The 18,170-nt window shown below is 36.9% G+C and overlaps 1 protein-coding gene across 4 annotated transcripts in view; it reads left to right on the forward strand.

Annotated features, from left to right (window-relative positions):
- The first annotated feature begins 10 nt into the window (after positions 1 to 10).
- Positions 11 to 18,170, forward strand: part of SCRN3 (secernin 3) — a 32,309-nt gene continuing 14,149 nt past the window's right edge. For 2 of the 4 annotated variants that reach the window (XM_040475422.1, XM_040475424.1), the window contains exons 1-5: positions 11 to 92; positions 2,163 to 2,331; positions 3,816 to 3,997; positions 5,753 to 5,952; positions 7,689 to 7,901. In XM_040475422.1, the coding sequence (XP_040331356.1) occupies positions 2,173 to 2,331; positions 3,816 to 3,997; positions 5,753 to 5,952; positions 7,689 to 7,901 (754 nt within the window). In that variant the 5' untranslated portion in view covers positions 11 to 92; positions 2,163 to 2,172. Of the gene's footprint in view, positions 93 to 145; positions 595 to 2,162; positions 2,332 to 3,815; positions 3,998 to 5,752; positions 5,953 to 7,688; positions 7,902 to 18,170 lie in introns of those variants that run through there. The other 2 variants (XM_040475423.1, XM_040475425.1) reach the window with 2 other exon arrangements.

An 18,170-nucleotide genomic window follows, 5' to 3' on the forward strand; every position in this document is an offset into this window, starting at 1 on the left:
CGCGGTCAAAGGTGACAGCTTCCGGCCGCTAGCTCCTCCGCCCGCCCTAGCACACCCCTTACCCCTTCCTCTGAGGGTAGCTCCTAGGCCAGGTGAGGGGCGTGAACGGGGCAGGGGCGTGCAAAGTTGTGGTGCTAGGTGGGAAGCCGCGCGCTGTGGCGCGGCGGGACCGAGGGGCTCCGGGCGAGGCCCCGGGTCTGGGGTGAGCCGGCTGCGGGCTGAGCGCCGCCAGCTGGGGTGCAGAGTGTGTGCTGGGTGGCAAGGGGTGCTTGAAGTTCGTCCTCTTTATTCTGTGAACTCTGACTCCAGGTACATAAAGTTCTTCGCACCGAGTTTTTTCGTCTGCGTTTTGAAAATAGTACTTCTCGTCCGAACTGTAGTACGTACGGATCGGGTGGATCAAACGATGTGATATTTCTAAAAACGCTAAAGCATATAGAATGGAATGTCAACTCCATAAGAGCGAGGATTCTCAGCTGTACCGTGCCTGGTTCAGAAAGATGTTCTTAAACATTTGTTGATGATGAATGCGTACTGGGAGTTAATAAAGACTCTCAAGCCATCCCCTTCTAAACGTGCTAGGCGTTTTCCTAAGTAGGTGGCGTGTTTCCTTAGCTTCTCGTATGACTCCAGTTAGCATAGATCATCTAGTGCATTTTAACGGCCCTTCAGACTCCAGGGTTTTGAGTGGACGTGGCTGCTTTGCTGTAGGGGATCCACCAACCAAATCCTCAGCAAGGAGGGGGTGGGTATGATAACAAGAAGAAGCCTTTTATGAGAAATATACTCTTCTGCCCAATAATAACAGCTTTCATTTGAGTGTCTGATATGTTCCTTGCACTGTGCAAAAACGCTTTACACACTGTCTTTTTAAATTCTAATTAACAGCCTCCTGAGATATTTACCGATGAGGCAGAAGGCTTAGTTCGAGATTGAATAGCTTGCCAAGGTCATGCAGTGGTATAACTAACTTTGGAACACAAATAGAACTGGACCTCGGACATAAAGGTTGAAATTTACACAGAAAAGAACAGCAGCAATCGTGACTTCCCTCTTTCAACAACAAGAAAAGAGTAAAGTGTTAGGAGTTTCAGGCTGAATGTGTTTCTTTCTTACTTGAGTCACTTGTTTTCTTTTGAATGAAACATTTATTAAACTTACTTTTTGTTTTTAAACTGCTAGTATGGGTTACCTGGGTGACTCAGTCAGTGGATCATCCAATCTCGAGTTCTGCTCAGGTCCTGATCCCAGGGTCGCTGACCATGGAGCCTGGTTAAGATTCTCTCTCTCTCTCAAAAAAAATTTTTTTAATAAAATAAACTGCTAGTATCTGTTTGTGTAAAGCGATTCTAAAGTTTGGGCATTATAAAATAAGGGAAAGCAGGAAACTCTAAAACAGTATGTCCATTCTGGAAGCAAATATGATCTACCAAAACTGAGGATTTCAGGTTTTCCAAATTACAAATGAAGACACAATCTTGATACTAAATTCAACAATCAGGATTTATAAGTTATGTATGTGAACTTCTTCCTAGACATATCAACAGTTTGGTATTTTGATTGACATGTTTTTGTATTCGTCTGATTCAGTGAGTCTTAAAATTTCAGTCTTCTCAGTATTATAATCTGGGTGTATTCTTCTCCAGCTCAAAGGAGACCCCTTCCTTCCTTTGAGGAAATACTGGGACATTTCATAACTTCAGGTGATGAGAGTACAAAGATTAATAAAGCACGCTCCCAGCCCTCATGGGTCTTATTGTCCAGAAGGAGACTCATATATGTGCACAAATATGGAAACTCATAGGCGTACACAAATATAGTCTTCATAGCAGTAAAGTGCATGGGTTCCCAAATATGGAAATACTGATAGGAGATTCAGGGAAAACTTCGGGAGAGAAAGATCTTAGAGGATAAATTTAACCTATAGACTAGAAGAAGTTACTTGTAATGTCATTTTCTTATTGATTCTTGTAGTACAAGATTCATTCCCAAGCCATTTTCTTACAGATTTTTGTAGTGCAGTATAAAGTTTAAAACGTTCATGAACACTCTTTATTTGATATGGCAATAACATCCCTTGGTTGTCAAGTAAAACTCTTTGTTTTGTATATACTAAAAATGTTTCTCCCTTTTTATTTTGAATCTTCTATATGTTTTTTTAGTTTTTAAAAAATGGAACCTTGTTCCTGTGATACTTTTGTGGCATTACCTCCAGCAACGGTTGATAACAGGATTATTTTTGGAAAAAATTCAGATAGATTGTGTGATGAAGTACAGGAGGTAGTTTATTTTCCTGCTGCAGTTCATGAGAACCTGAGAGAACATCTTCAGGTAGGTGAAGTACATGTTTTGTTAGCAATAGTTTTCTTTAAAAGTATCATAAGCAGCTTTTTAATTAGCTAGTTATTTGGCAGAGACTCTAGAAGTTAAAAATTCAAGAATTTAAATTTGAAAAATAATTTGAGTCAGAATTAGACTTCTGGTCTTTTATTTCAGTGATTTGGAGGAAGCTGAAAAAACAATAGAAATAGTTGTTGATTCTTTGATCAAATATTTAAATGTTTATCATATGCAAGCATGTCAAATAGGGCAAGGATTTAACGCCTGCTGTCAAGACTAGTTCTGTCTTCCAGGAGCTTAGAGTCTAGTAGAGGAATAGGATGTATATGTAATTAACCCCATTGTAAAGTGGGATGCTTTAATAAGAGCCACCAGTTGTGTCAGCAATAGAGAAGGAGCAATTCATTCAGACTAGAGATCGAGGAAGGCTTCCCCAGGAGCTGGGATTCAGCTGGAGTTTGATAGCCAAAAAGGATTCTGATTGGTGTAGAATAGAGAAAGTCATTCCAATCTCTGGAAATAACAGTTTTAACATCAAAAAAGGTTTATGGGGCCCTGTGGTTACATTATTAATATGCATTTTATGCAATCATTCAGTAGTACACACATTAATTAAATGATCCTTTAAAAAATTTTTATTAAAAACCCATTCAACACAGAACTTAAAGTTTCATATTATGCTTTTATTGCTAACATATATTTTTTAGATTTCATTTTATTGATATAATAATAATAAAATATATTAAATAAGATGTTTTCTGTATACAGGGAAATTTTTTTTTTCTTTTGCTGAGACTATTTATTCATCATGGGTCCCTTTCCACTTTCTCTCTTTATGTTTAAATTTCTCCTGTTCTGAAGCCAGTGGTTCTTATTCTTTTCACTACTGTGGACATACCGGATGGTTGACTTTCACATGCTACATAATTCTCTTGTATGTAATTCATACAAGCAATTCTCTTGTATGTAAGGGCCAACATATGGGACTTAGGTCACTAATTAAGAAATACTAGACATTGAGATTGAGGTCTCCTCCCTTAAGCATCAACTCAATACATCCTCCTCTACAAAATGTTTCAAGATTTCACAACTAGAAACTATCTCTCTACTGAGCTTCCGTTAGCACCTCATTTTTATTTTTCTTCACAGCCCTTATACTTTACATTTTGTTATATTTTAGTTAATGTGCAAGTCTTAGTTTCTTGAAAGCAAGATCTGTATCTACTTCATCTTTGTAACTAACATATCTCTTAGTAGAGTACTTTATAAGAGGAGATGCTTAGTAAATATTTGAATGAATAAAAGCTTTAGGGTCAATTCTGAATATGTTTTAGGGGTAATGACTTTATTATTGAAATTTTTAAGTTAGTTATACTTTATTTCATAACGGGCATGTCTTCTGATTTTTAGGATTCTAGAATTTGGTAACTTTTTCTTTTTTGGTTTTATGGTCGTTGTTATGCCTTTCTTTACAGTGTACTTACATAGAAATTGATCAAGTTCCTGAAACATATGCTGTTGTCCTCAGTCGCCCAGCTTGGTTATGGGGGGCAGAAATGGGAGCCAACGAGCATGGAGTTTGCATTGGGAATGAAGCTGTATGGGGAAGAGAAGAAGTGTGTGATGAAGAGGCGCTACTGGGCATGGATCTTGTCAGGTTATTTTTTAATTATATTTTTCTGGTATAGACCATGTCTAAAATTTTAATTTTGGCATAACTCTTGCCAGTTTTATTTTCCTATTTTTGTCCCATTTTGGGGATGTCGATACTTCATAGTTTGTGTTCAAATGCTTTAGAATACAGGCATACCTCACTTTATTATGGTTTCCTTTATTGCACTTCACAGATACTGCATTTTTTAGAAATGGAAGGTTTGTGGCAATGCTGTGTCAGGCAAGTCTGTTGGTGCCATTTTTTACAATAGCATTTGCTCACTTTGTGTCTCTGTGTCACCTTTTGGTATCTCACACGATTTTTGTGTCTCACGCTATTTTTTTTATTTGTATATTTTTTAAGTGTATTTATTTATTTTGAGGGAGACAGAGACAGCATGAATGGGGGAGGGGCAGAGAGAGGGAGAGAGAATCCTAAGCAGGTCTGCACTGTCAGCACAGAGCCCGATGTGGGGTTTGAACTCATGAGCTGTGAGATCATGACCTGAACCAGAACCAAGAGTTGGATGCTCAACTGACTGAGTCACCCAGGCGCCCCAATTCTCACACTATTTCAAACTTTTTATTATTATTATATTTCTTATGGTGATCTGTAATCAGTGATTATAACTTATTGAAAGCTCAGATAATGGTTAGCATTTTTTAGCAATAGTTTTAAATTAATTTTTAAATTAAGGTATATAATTGTTTTTTTAGACGTAATGCTGTTGCATACTTAATAGACTACAGTATAGTGTGAACATAACTTTTATATACACTTGGAAACCAAAAAATTCATTTGACTCACTTTTCACAATATTCATTTTATTCCAGTGGCCTGTAACTGCTCCTGCATTATCTCCAAAGTATGCCCATATAGGCATGTAATTTGAAGACTCAAATATCATTGAGAGAAGGGGTTGAAAATTATGGTTTATTGGAAATACCAAATATACTTTATCAGACCTTAATTGTCACAGTAACCTCATATATTATCCTCATTTTACAGATGAGATACCTGAGGTACAGAGATAAAGCAACTTGGCAATAAGTTACCACATTGGAATTTTAACATTGAGCTATTTCACTCCAAAAACTTTATTTTCATGATTTCAAACTGACTTCAGAAGGAATGGCTTAGAAGTTGGATTTCAGGGGTGCCTGGGTGGCTCAGTCAGTTAAGCGTTCAGCTTTGGCTCAGGTCATGTTCTCACAGTTTGTGAGTTCGAGCCCTGCACTGAGCTCTGTGCTGACAGCTTGGAGCCTGGAGCCTGCTTCAGATTCTGTGTCCCTCGCTCTCTTCTGCCCCTCCCTCTCTTGTGCTCTGTCTCTGTCTCTCTGTCTCTCTCAAAAATAATAAACGTTGGGGCGCCTGGGTGGCTCAGTCTTTGAGTGGCCGACTTTGGCTCAGGTCATGATCTTGCGGTCTGTGAGTTCGAGCCCCGCGTTGGGCTCCGTGCTGACAGCTTGGAGCCTGGAGCCTGTTTCAGAGTCTGTGTCTCCCTCTCTCTGACCCTCCCCATTCATGCTCTGTCTCTCTTTGTCTCAAAAATAAATAAACGTTAAAAAAAAATAAGTAAACGTTAAAAAAAATTTTTTAAAAGTTGGATTTCAGTTTATCTGTTAGCTTAAAACAGATAAAGTTCTTAAAAAAGAACTTTTATTTTGAATATAAAATAAAATCTCATGTACATGAAATTATTTAAGAAAAATAATGGAAAGTTATTTTAATCTGAGAACTTTAATATTTTTATTTTAGACTTGGCCTTGAAAGAGCTGATACAGCTGAAAAAGCCCTCAATGTCATTGTTGATCTATTAGAAAAATATGGCCAGGGTGGAAATTGTTCAGAGGGTAGGATGGTATTCAGCTATCACAACAGTTTCCTGATAGCTGATAGGAAAGAAGCCTGGATTCTGGAGACTGCAGGGAAGTACTGGGCAGCAGAAAAAGTACAAGGTATGGACAACTTCTCATGATTTCATTTGGTTTTAGTTTGTTTTACAATTAATAAAATAACCCCCTTAACTGTAGACATTGCATTTAATTGTTTCTCAAGATTTATAATCCAGTGCAATAAAGGGTTAAAGTGCAGGGGAAATGAAAAAAAAATGTGAAAGAATGTAATAGTGAAAGAGCACTATAAAAAACTTTTCTGAAAAAGAGGAAAAGATAATGTTATCTCTTTTTCATATTATGATATTAATTTTATATGACCTGTATATATTCTCTGTGCAGCTGCTCTTGGCTGTTTTATAGTACTTTTCCACTTAATAACCCCTTGCCATTTCTTCCTCATTTACCTTTGGGCTGAACTCAAAAATTTGATCACACATGCATAAGGAGGTAAGGCAAGGGGAGTGTTGCTGGGGATTTGTGTCTGTCCATTAGGGTTGGAAAGAATATGTTGATATTATAGTAAAGCATAAACACTGAGTAAAGTAACACAATTTGATTGTTTTGGGATGCTTTACATGTTTTTCGTGGTTTCTTTGTGATCAAATATTCCTTTCATTTTTAAAGTGAGGAAATCCAGAAAAGGGATGTGATTTCCTCAAGGCAGTGATTGAAAGGCTTAGAATTTAAATCTTTCCATCCTGACTCTCAGTTCAATATTCTTTCATTAGAGTACAGTCTTGTGCTTAAGCATGATCATGTACTTCCTATGTACTTACCTCCTGGATCTCCTAGTTTTACAGGGGAGATAAGGTACACATGAGAAAATATTACATGTTGCATGAATGATTCAGGCACATAGATGCTGTGAACAATTAGCGAAGGGAAAAGTAATTGTGGACTGGAAAAATTCAGAAAGTCTTCATGAAGGTAGCCTTGAGCTTTGGAGGATTTGGATGTTATTTTTCAAAATAAGTCATTGCCAGTTTTGATGGACATTTCATTTTATATTTTGCCTGTGTGTTAAGATATAAAAGTGAATTTAGACATTTTATTGTTTTCTAATTGGGGGGCAATTGATTTCTTCTTGTTAGAGTGTTATTCTAAATCCGTTTTAAAACATTCATCAATTTTCATTTTTCGTGATCTCTTTTATTTACTATGATCTCTTTAGAACTGGTTTTTATTGTTTCTTCTGTTTTGTTTTTTATTTATTTTTTATTTTTATTTTTTCAATATATGAAGTTTATTGTCAAATTGGTTTCCATACAACAACCAGTGCTCATCCCAAAAGGTGCCCTCCTCAATACCCATCACCCACCCTCTCCTCCCTCCCACCTGTTTTGTTTTTTAGTTGAAAATTTGTTATAACTTAGTGCCATGATATTTTGAAAAGTCTTATATTTCTGTTCTAATATTATTTATGACTACTTCTTAAAAAGTAACTTCTAGGGGGTGCCTGCGTGGCTCAGTCACTTATGTGTCTGACTTCAGCTCAGGTCGTGATCTCACATTTCGTGGGATTGAGCACTGTGTCAGGCTCTGTCCTGACAGTATGGAGCCTGCTTGGGATTCTCTCTCCCTTTCTCTCTGCCCCTTCCCTATTCACATGCTCTGTCTCTCTCAAAATGAATAAACTTAAAAAAATTTTTTTTTAAGTAATTCTTTTATGTCTTTGAGTGTGTAATAGAAGTCTACATTCACATTTAAATAGTGGTTAATAATTATAATGTACAGATAAATACAGTATGTTAAATGTAATTTTTCTCTTCCCTTTCCTTGTTCTTCTTTGAAAACAGAGGGAGGTCGTAATATTTCTAATCAGCTTTCTATAACAACCAAGATTGATCGGGAACATCCAGACCTGAGAAACTATGCTAAGCAGAAAGGTTGGTGGGACGGTAAAACGGAGTTTGATTTTGCTGCAACATACTCTTATCTTGACACAGCCAAGATGATGCTTTCACCAGGCAGATACTGTGAAGGCTACAAGCTTCTGAATAAGCACAAAGGTAATTTTATCATTGAAATAATATCAGAATGAAAAATTATATTTTATCTAGGTATAATGTGGATCTGATAAAATCTGGTTTGGGGGGAATTATTCTTAGTAGAGATATAGTTTTATTAAACTGAAATTTTGTAAACTGATATTGTAAGCTTTTTTTTCCTCTGAGATGACTGAAGCACTATATAATTTTGAGAGGATAATAATTCTTTTATTTTTAAATTTTTTTAAACATGTATTCATTTCTGAGAGAGAGAGAGAGAGAGAGAGAGAGAGAGAGAGAAAGACAGAGCGTGAGCCTGGAGGGGCTGAAGGAGAAGGAGACACAGAATCTGAAGTAGGCTCCATGCTCTGAGCTATCAGCACAGAGCCTGATGCAGGGTTTGAACCCACAAACCTGAGCCTAAGTCAGATGCTCAACTGACTGAGCCACCCAGGTGCCCTTAGACAAATTAGACTTTAGAGCAAGATGAAATACCAGGGAGAAAGAGGGACACTACATAATCAAAGACAGGTTATTTTAGGCTTATTATGTTTCTCTGGTAAATATATATGTATCTAACAACAAAACTTCAAAATACATGAAGAACTGACAGAATTCAAAGGAAAAATAGACAATTTCATAATTATAATTGGAGACTTCAGTACTTCTCTTTTAGTTATCAGAAGAACCACTGGACAGGAAATCTGCAAGGATAATAAAAAACCTGAATAATACCATCAACCACTATATCTAACTGATTTTTTATAGGATACTCCACCCAACAACAGTGTAACATATATTCTTTTCAAGTGCACATCAAACATCAAGATTACCCATATCCTGGGTCATAAAACAAATCTTACCAAATTTAAAAGAAACAGTGAGCAAAGGATGGTTTCTGGTGATAATGAAATTAAATTAAAAATCAATTTTAGAAGGATATCTGGAAAGTCCCCAAATACTTGGAAATTGCACAACATACTTTTAATCTATGGGTCAAAAAAAGAAGTCTCGAGGGAAATTAGAAAATATTTTGAGTGGAATGAAGTGAAAATGAATATACCAAAATTTATGGGATGCAGCAAAATAGTGCTTACAGAGAAATTTATAGCATTTAGTGCTCACAGAACATAGTAAGAAAGGTCTTAAATCAATAATATACTTAAACTTTCAACCTTAAGAAATGAAACAAAATGGAGGCGCCTGGGTGGCTCAGGTGGTTAAGCGTCTGACTTGGGCTCAGGTCATGATCTCCTGGTTTGTGAGTTTGAGCCCCACGTCAAGCTCTGTGCTGACAGCTCAGAGCCTGGAGCCTGCTTCGGATTCTGTGTCTCCTCTCTCTAACCCTCCCCCACTTGTGGTCCGTTTCTCCCTCTCTCAAAAATAAAAAAACATTAAAAAAATTTTTTTAAATAAAAAAAAAGAAAGGAAACAAAATGAATCAAACAAACCAAACGAAACAAAAATCCCAGTCAAGTAAGGAAATAATAAAAACAAGAGCAGAAATCAATAACATTGAAAATAACAAAGCAGTGGAGAAAATTGATCAAACCAAAAGCTGGTTCTTTGAAAAGAGCAATAAAGTTGATACACTGTAGACAGTTTGACAAAGAAAAAGAGGAAAACAACACAAGTTATATGTCAGGAAGAGAAATATCATTATCAACCACAGCACAATAAGGAAGGTAATAGAGGAATACTACAAACAGCTCTAAGTGTATTCAATAAGTGAAGGAAATGAACTAATTCCTTGAAAGCCACAAACCACCAAAACTCACCTAAAAAGAAATAACTCTTGATTTGGCAGACAATTTAATTGGTTGTACTCAATCTGTAAACCCAACGGGCGGGCAACTCAAATTTCAGCTAAGTTCTTTCATCTTTAGCTGAGCTGCTTGCAAACTGCCTGACATGGCGATTCACACAGCAGATGGAGATTTGGGCAGGTTTTTTTTTTTCCCACAGAATTTGTGGGTTCTTCTCTGTAACTCCATCTTTTATGGGATTCCTCCTTCCCTTTCTAGTACCTGTGGTTGACCTCTGGTTCTTCAAGCCAGAAAGACGGAGATTTTCTGTAAATACCTGCACAATACTGCACAGCATTGACTGTGGCCTTCCCTTGAGCTAAAGCCAGAACACAAATAGGAAATTTATCCTGTGTTTCATCCCATCTTCCAAATGTCCCCCTCCAGAATTTTCCTGCTTTTGTTCACTGTAAAGAACCTTCAGGTAGTCTGTATTTTTTTGAGAAAGAGAGAGGGCGCAAGTGAGGGCAAAGAGAGAGACGGAGGGAGGGAGGGAGGGAGAGAGAGACAATGAGAGAGAGAGAAGTGGGGCTCACCCAAAGTGGGGCTTGTGTTCACCCAAGTGGGGCTCAAGCTCACCTGATTCAGGACTCGAACCCATGATCTCTCGGGATCATGCCCTGAGCCAAAGTCACATACTTAACCGACTGAGCCACGCAGGTGCCTGATAGTTTGTATTACATCCCAAGTTTATAGTTATCTAAGGGAGGGTTGGTCTGATAGGAACTTACTTAGCTTAATTGAAAGCAGAACTCCTTCCTATGTTATTTAATATTCTATGACATTATTATACTTATAGAAATAGAAATATATTCACATGATTCAAAATCCACAGGTACACAAGAGTATACAAGAGTATATTCCTACTCTGTCTCTAGATACTCATTTCTTTTTTCCGTAGGTATTCCCTTATGTCTTCCGGATATAATATATGCTTAATGAAACAAATATGTGTATGTAATTTTTTCTTTTTTCTTTTTTTTACAGAAATGGCAGTATGCCATATACACATTTCTGCACATAACTTTTCTTTAGTTAGAAATATATAATATAGATAATTCTGTTTTGATATGTACAGAACTTTCTCATTTTTAAAAGATGCACAGTATTCTAGGGGCGCCTGGGTGGTTAAGTGTCCCACTTCGGCTCGGGTCATGATCTCGTGGTTTGTGAGTTTGAGCCCCATGTCGGGCTCTGTGCTGACAGTTCAGAGCCTGGAGCCTGCTTCAGATTCTGTGTCCCCCCCTCTCTCTGCCCCACCCCTGCTTGTGCTCAGTTTCTGTCTTTCAAAAATGAATAAACATTAAAAAAAATTTTTTAAAGATGCATAGTATTCTAATATTGTGATATCTTGTTTACTTCCATATGGTTGTATTATAATCATTATATAGTAATGATTGATTGTATGACTCATACTTTAGTTAACAAATTCCCCATTATCTAGGTTGTTTTTAGTTTTTCAGTACTGAAAATTATGTAATATGCTTATACCTTATTTATATTCTCATTCATGATTATTTTCCTAGAATATGTTTCTAGAAGTAGAATGTAGGGTCAAAGCATATGCATGTTTAACGGCTTTTGAAACACATTGTCAAAATGGCCACCAGAAAAGTTGCATCAAATTAAATTTCTACCAGCAATATCTGAGTGCTGTTCTAATATATTTATCAATGTAGGATATTATTTTTGTTCAACCTTAATAAATTGTGTAGGCAAAAATGACATGTTACTATTTTATTTATTTATTATTTTTTAAATTGTATGGTTTTTATCTTTATTTTTCTTTTCTTCTATCTCTATTTTTACCCTATTCTATAAACAGTTTTTAAATATCTCATTGCCTTTATTTATTTTTAATTAATTTTTTAATTTACATCCAAGTTAGCATATAGTGCAACAGTGACTTCAGGAGTAGATTCCTTAATGCCCCTTACCCATTTAGCCCATCCCCCCTCCCACACTCCTCCAGTAACCTTTGTTTATTCTCCATATTTAAGAGTCTCTTATGTTTTGTCCCCTTCCCTGTTTTTGTATTATTTTTGCTTCCTTTCCCTTACGTTTATCTGTTTTGTTTCTTAAAGTCCTCATATGAGTGAAGTCATATGATACTTGACTTTCTCTGACTAATTTCGCTTCGCATAATACCTTCTAGTTCCATCCATGTAGTTGCAAATGGCAAGATTTCATTCTTTTTGATTGCCGAGTAATACTCCATTGTATAGATATACCACATCTTCTTTATCCATTCATCCATCAATGGACATCTGGGCTCTTTCCATACTTTGGCTATTGTTCACAGTGCTGCTATAGACATTGGGGTGCATGTGTCCCTTCAAAACAGCACACCTGTATCCCTTGGATAAATATCTAGTAGTGCAATTGCTGGGTCGTAGGGTAGTTCTATTTTTAGTTTTTTGAGGAACCTCCATACTGTTTTCCAGAGTGGCTGCACCAGTTTGCATTCCCACCAGCAGTGCAAAAAAAGATCCTCTTCCTCCGCATCCTCGCCAACATCTATTGTTGCCTGAGTTGTTAATGTTAGCCATTCTGACAGGTGTGAGGTGGTATCTCACTGTGGTTTTGATTTGTATTTCTCTGATGATGAGTGATGTTGAGCATTTTTTCATGTGTCAGTTGGCTATCTGGATGTCTTCTTTGGAGAAGTGTCTATTCATGACATGTTATTATTTTAAAATATAGATCTGTTACTAGTAAGATTAGACATATTCTTATGTTTGTTAAAAAATTGTGATTTTTAAATTGCCTGTTAATTAATATATCTTTCCATTTTTATATTTAGTTACTACTCTTTTTAAAAATGTTTATTTATTCATTTTGAGAGAGTTAGAACATGAGCAGAGGAGGGAGCAGAGAGAGGAGAGAGAGAATCCCAAGCTGGCTCCCCATTGACAGCACAGAGCCTGATGTGGGACTCAATCTCACAAACCCTGAGATCATGACCTGAGCCAAAATCAAGAGTTGGATGCCTAACTGACTGAGCCAGCCAGCCTCCTCTAGTTACCACTAATTCTTAAAAAATAACTTGTAATGTATCTTTGTCCCTTTGCCTCCGAAGAACTCCAGAAAAACACCTTTTATTTAGATTATTGAGTGAAATAACTACTGAATGGGTCATTCCACTAATATTCCAAAATATGTGACTAATATATTCCTTCACTTGAAGGATAATATGGTTCTGTAAATCAATGAGAAAGCAACTACTCAGAGATCAGTGATTGGTATTTGCCTCTTAGGTATCCATTAAACAAAGCAATTATGTTATCTATTTGGTATAGCAGAAAAAATTTTGTGACTTTTTAGAATGCCTTAATATCATTGTTTTCAAAGTATTTAGTATCTTACTTACATTTTGCTTTCCAGCAAAATGTCTCACCGTTTGAAAGGTTTCCTGTAAAGTTTCTTAATGTTAGTTTGTCATTTAATAAATAGTTTATTTAAATGATCTTTTTTTTTTCATGTGGATGGATATGTAGAAAATGCCAAAATGGGGGCGCCTGGGTGGCTCAGTCGGTTAAGCGGCCGACTTCAGCTCAGGTCACCGGATCTCGCGGTCCGTGAGTTCGAGCCCCGCGTCGGGCTCTGGGCTGATGGCTCAGAGCCTGGAGCCTGCTTCCGATTCTGTGTCTCCCTCTCTCTCTGCCCCTTCCCCATTCATGCTCTGTCTCTGTCTCAATAAAAAAAAAAAAAAAAAAAAAAAAAGAAAATGCCAAAATGTGTTATCCCAAGGATTATAATTTTAGACTTACTATTGTTGTAAAAGTAGAGACGGAGTAGCAATTGCAGCATATCTGTTCCCATTTACTAAAAGCTATCAAGGGCTAGACATTGTGCTAAGTGATTACATTATGTTCTCCAGGGAACTATGAATTGGGTATTAGCTTCATTTTATGAATGAGGAAACTGCTCGTTTATCTCCTCTATGAAACTGAAAAAAATGGACTCTCTTATTTGAACTTACATTTCTCTCAGCATCTAGTTCAGTGTCTTGCAGTAATATGTTGTGTGTTTCATAAGTGTTTTTGATGAAGTTAACAAAGGATTGTTCATTGGATTAAGCCATAACTTACAGATAATGTAACAAAGATTGCTGTTGTGTACTTTTTTTCTGGCAATAAATTTAGAGGCTCAGGACATAAATTAGCAGGTATTCCTTTTAAAAAATGAAGAATAACAACACATAATTCAGGTGGAGAGGAAAATGTCAGGAATCGTAAGGTTTAGGGTAATTGGACAAAAGAAAAAATAGAGGTAATTATAAATTAATTAGCAACTGCATCAGAATAATTAATTCTGTTATATTTAACTACAAAATAACTGAGTTATAGATTTAAAATGCATACATGATTATAGCAAGACTTGCATCTGACATGAAACTTATTTTTCTTCCCAAGTGTAAAGTACAGTTCATCCAGCTTTCTGTGCTTTGTCAAAAGAATAAATGTCTTCCCAATACTTTCATAGAAAATTGTCTACTAGTACATTATAGTTAATTTTTCCTATGATTTTTCTAGATGGAAGAGCCTACCTCTCGTCTTTCCAGCTACCTGATAGCTATTAACTGTGCTGCATGTATATCCAAATTGTATCTATATTCACTCATGTATTTTAAATAACTAGTTTAAATTGCAATGAAATTGCACCCTGTGTTTTGCATTCATTTTACTGAACCCTGCTACTGCGGTCTCAGTACTTATTCAATGCGTGCTAGTGGATTACTTATAGCTATCCTAGTCAAGTGATCATGTAAATCCTCCCTTCATTTTGAGAATTGCAGGTTTTGAATACAGAAAACATTTTCATAATACCTGTATTATTGCAGTGTTATGGTTCTGACACTGTTTTCATTAAAACTTGCCATTTATAGGAATTTAGATTTGAATCATTTTAAAATCTCACTAGGTGCAGAAGCTATGTGTCTGATAGAAGTGGATAGATAGAAGTTGCTTTATTGTTTAGTTTTAATGTGAAGGGCTGTTTTCAGGTACACCCCCCTTTTTTTCTTCCTGCATTTTCTCAAAATTAACAGAAAGATTTGCTCCTATAACAAGTTATCTATAAATTATTTTTCTTGAATTTGAAGTAATAGCTATCCTGTGGAGAAATGGAAAATTTGCTATTAACATAAAACAGTTGGTAACATGTTGACTGACTGAGGACGGAACATAATTTTATATGGAAGTCAGTTTTATTTTAATTTGAAATGTCAGAGAATCACATCTTGAGTACAGACTTGCTGTAAGCTTTTTTCTTTTAATTATTCCCATAGATCATGGGAATGGGAGGGGGCAGAAATGCTTGCTTTTCATGCTTTCTTTGTGGGTTATTTCGTTTTTTATTCCTTTACTGTCATTGTAGTAGGGTATTAGGAGAGAGCAAACAAATAGCTGTGGTCAACCATGTTGAAGTTACTTGTTTCTTTAGAACTAATTTTAATGCAGTAGTCAAACATTTCCTCTTTTTTTTTTTTTTTTTTTAAGTTGACTTATTTATTTGTGAGGAAGAGAGAGAGAAAGCAGGGATGGGCACAGAGACAGAGGGAGAGAGAGAATTCCAAGCAGGCTCTGTGCCATCAGTGCAGAGCCTGATGTGAGGCTCAAATTCACAAATCGTGAGATCATGACCGGAGCCGAGACCAAGGGTCAGATGCTTAACTGACTGAGCCACCCAGGTGCTCCTAAACATTGTCAATATAAAGTATCTGAAAATATCTGATACCAGGAACTATGTTTTATGGGTTTATTGTAACTGTACTTGTTCCAATATGGGTCTGTCATGTTCATTACTGTTATTGAGAAAATGATACTACGTGAGGGTAAAAAGAGACTGGTGGGAGGCACAACAGTGGAGGGTTAAGAGCACAGAGCTGGACTTCTGCTTCTGGTTATTAAGGAGTAATTAGTGTTAGACTAACCTCCCTCTAAGAATACCTATAAAATCTGGAAGAATAAAACAAAAAAGCTGGAGGAATAAAAGCCACTGTATGAAGGCATAGGTGAATGCCTGAAACAGTTAGGACATGAGGGTCTAGGTTCAACAGATTGAGAAAAGACTATCTACACGCTGAGAAGCACCTGACCTTCTTGTCACAATTTCTCCTTAAAGCAATCATTGACTTCTAAGCGGCACATATGTAGGATGAGACACTGAGAAATCAAGACCAAAGTAGTTGCTAAGTGCTTAAAAAGCTAAGTAGAGATGTGGGACTCTCACAAGGCTTTAGGGACAAAACTTAAATGTGATTGCCAATCAAGAAGAGGCCTGGGAAACACCCCAGCCTTTCAGCCCAGAAAAGCTACACTTAGGAGAAAGAAGAAACAGGGACCAGGCCAGTCACAACTGGATCAGTAGGTAATCTACCTATATTCTGTGTGTTTACCAGAAGAAAATTAAATCCTCTGTTGAAAATATGAAGAGCTTCTACAAATTTTCATTCATAGTTTCCAACATTGGGTAAAAAATTATCAGACATGCCAGGTAATAAGACTAAATGACCAAAAACCAAGGGAAAATAGACAATAGAAACTAACCCATTGGTATCCACAAACTAGCTTTGTCACAGACTAGGAGTCTGGAGTTCTCTCCTGTGCAGCAAGAGAGCAGACATAGAATTGAATACGAGAGAGACTAGTGTCTGGGAGGAGACAAGAGCCCCAAACAAAGCTTTTGTCTGCATATTTATTGAGTTCTCAAGATCTTACACACATGGTGATGTGAAGAAAACAAGATCTTACACACGTGGTAAACATGAAGAGAACAATCAGATAGTAATTGTTAACTTGTGTGTCTAAGAAGCAAAGGGTCTGGGGGGGGCAAGTGGAGTTTGTGATCAAAGCACAATAGTATATTGGCAACAGATGGAAAGTAATTTCCTGCAGGTGATATAACAAGTTACGCGTGATTCCATTACAATAATCTCACTAGCTAACCTTGGGCGCTTTCCCCCCATGGTGGCAGCTTTCCACCCTAAACTTTTTTCTAATCCATTTATGTAAATATATGGAATTCTTGAACGTATTTCCCCACATAGCTTTATCAGACAACGACTTAAATTAGTATGTTTTATATGTTCAAGAAAATTAGATGAAGAGATGGAGAATTTCATCAGAGAACTGGAATCTATAAATAGAATCAAGTGGAAATAATAGAACTATAGCATTCTAATTACTGTAATTAAGAATTCAATGGATTGGTTTAATAACAGATTAGACTTAGCAAAATAAATTATTAACTGGAAGATCAGTAGAAACTCTCCTGATTGAAGCAGAGAGATAAAACTTTAGAAAATATAGATAAGAGTGTGAGAGGGGCGCCTGGGTGGCTCAGTCGGTTAAGCGTCCGACTTCGGCTCAGGTCACGATCTCACAGTTTGTGAGTTTGAGCCCCGCGTCGGGCTCTGTGCTGACAGCTCAGAGCCTGGAGCCTGCTTCACATTCTGTGTCTCCCTCTCTCTCTGCCCCTTCCCAGCTCATGCTGTGTCTCTCTCTGTCTCAAAAAAAAAATAAATAAACATTAAAAAAAAAAAAAGTGTGAGAGCCATCTCAGACTCAGTGAAAAGGTCTCACACATATGTAATTGGAGTCTCAGCAGGAAAGGACAGAGAGAACATGGAGGGGCAAAAGCAATATTTGAAGAGATATTGGCCAAGAATTTCCCAAAACTAATAAATGTCATTAATCCACAGCTTCAAGCTCTATACACCACAAGAATAAATGAAAAGAAACCATACCTGGGCACATCATAGTAAGATTTCTAAAGGAAAAAGCCCAACCAAACAACAACCAACAGAGAGAAAATCTTAAAAGCAGTGAGAGAAAAGATACATATTATCTTCAAAGGAGCAAATATGGGACTGACCATTAACTTTTTACTAGATGGGGAGGAATCCAGAAGACTGTAAAGGACACCTTTAAAGTGATGAAGACAAATAATGACTAGTCATTTAGAACTCAATACCAGTGAAAATATCCTCCAAAAATGAAGTTGAAATAAAACAAAATTTGTCAGTAGCCAATTGGCACTAAAATAGTAAGAGTCATTCTTCAGGCAGGAAAAATGATCTCGGATATCAGCAAGGTAAGCAGGAGTGAATGAAGAGCAACAAAAACAGGAAATAAGTGGGTAAAACTAAATGAATATTGAGTATTTAAAATGATAATTTTATGACCAATGGCCATAGCTGCAGGGTTCAAAATATGTCGTGCATGGATTTTGTGTAGTATTGAGACTATGCTTCCCACAGGCTGCTCCTTGCCAATGACTGAAAGAGGCAGGGAGACTAAGGAATTCCTGGGATCATGGGAATCCTCCAATGGCCGACTTTGGGTCAAGGAACCCCTGATAGGCTTGCAAAGGTTTTCTTAGATGGTGTGGCATTCTAGGACACTTCCAACTCAACTTTTCTTCCCTCTCAACTTTCCAAACCCGGGTTGAGACTTCCATCATACTCTAGCTTCCTCCTCAT

This window comes from Herpailurus yagouaroundi, unplaced genomic scaffold, assembly GCF_014898765.1.
Source record: "Herpailurus yagouaroundi ecotype Mexico unplaced genomic scaffold, PumYag 140, whole genome shotgun sequence".
NCBI classification, from domain to species: Eukaryota; Metazoa; Chordata; class Mammalia; order Carnivora; family Felidae; genus Herpailurus; species Herpailurus yagouaroundi.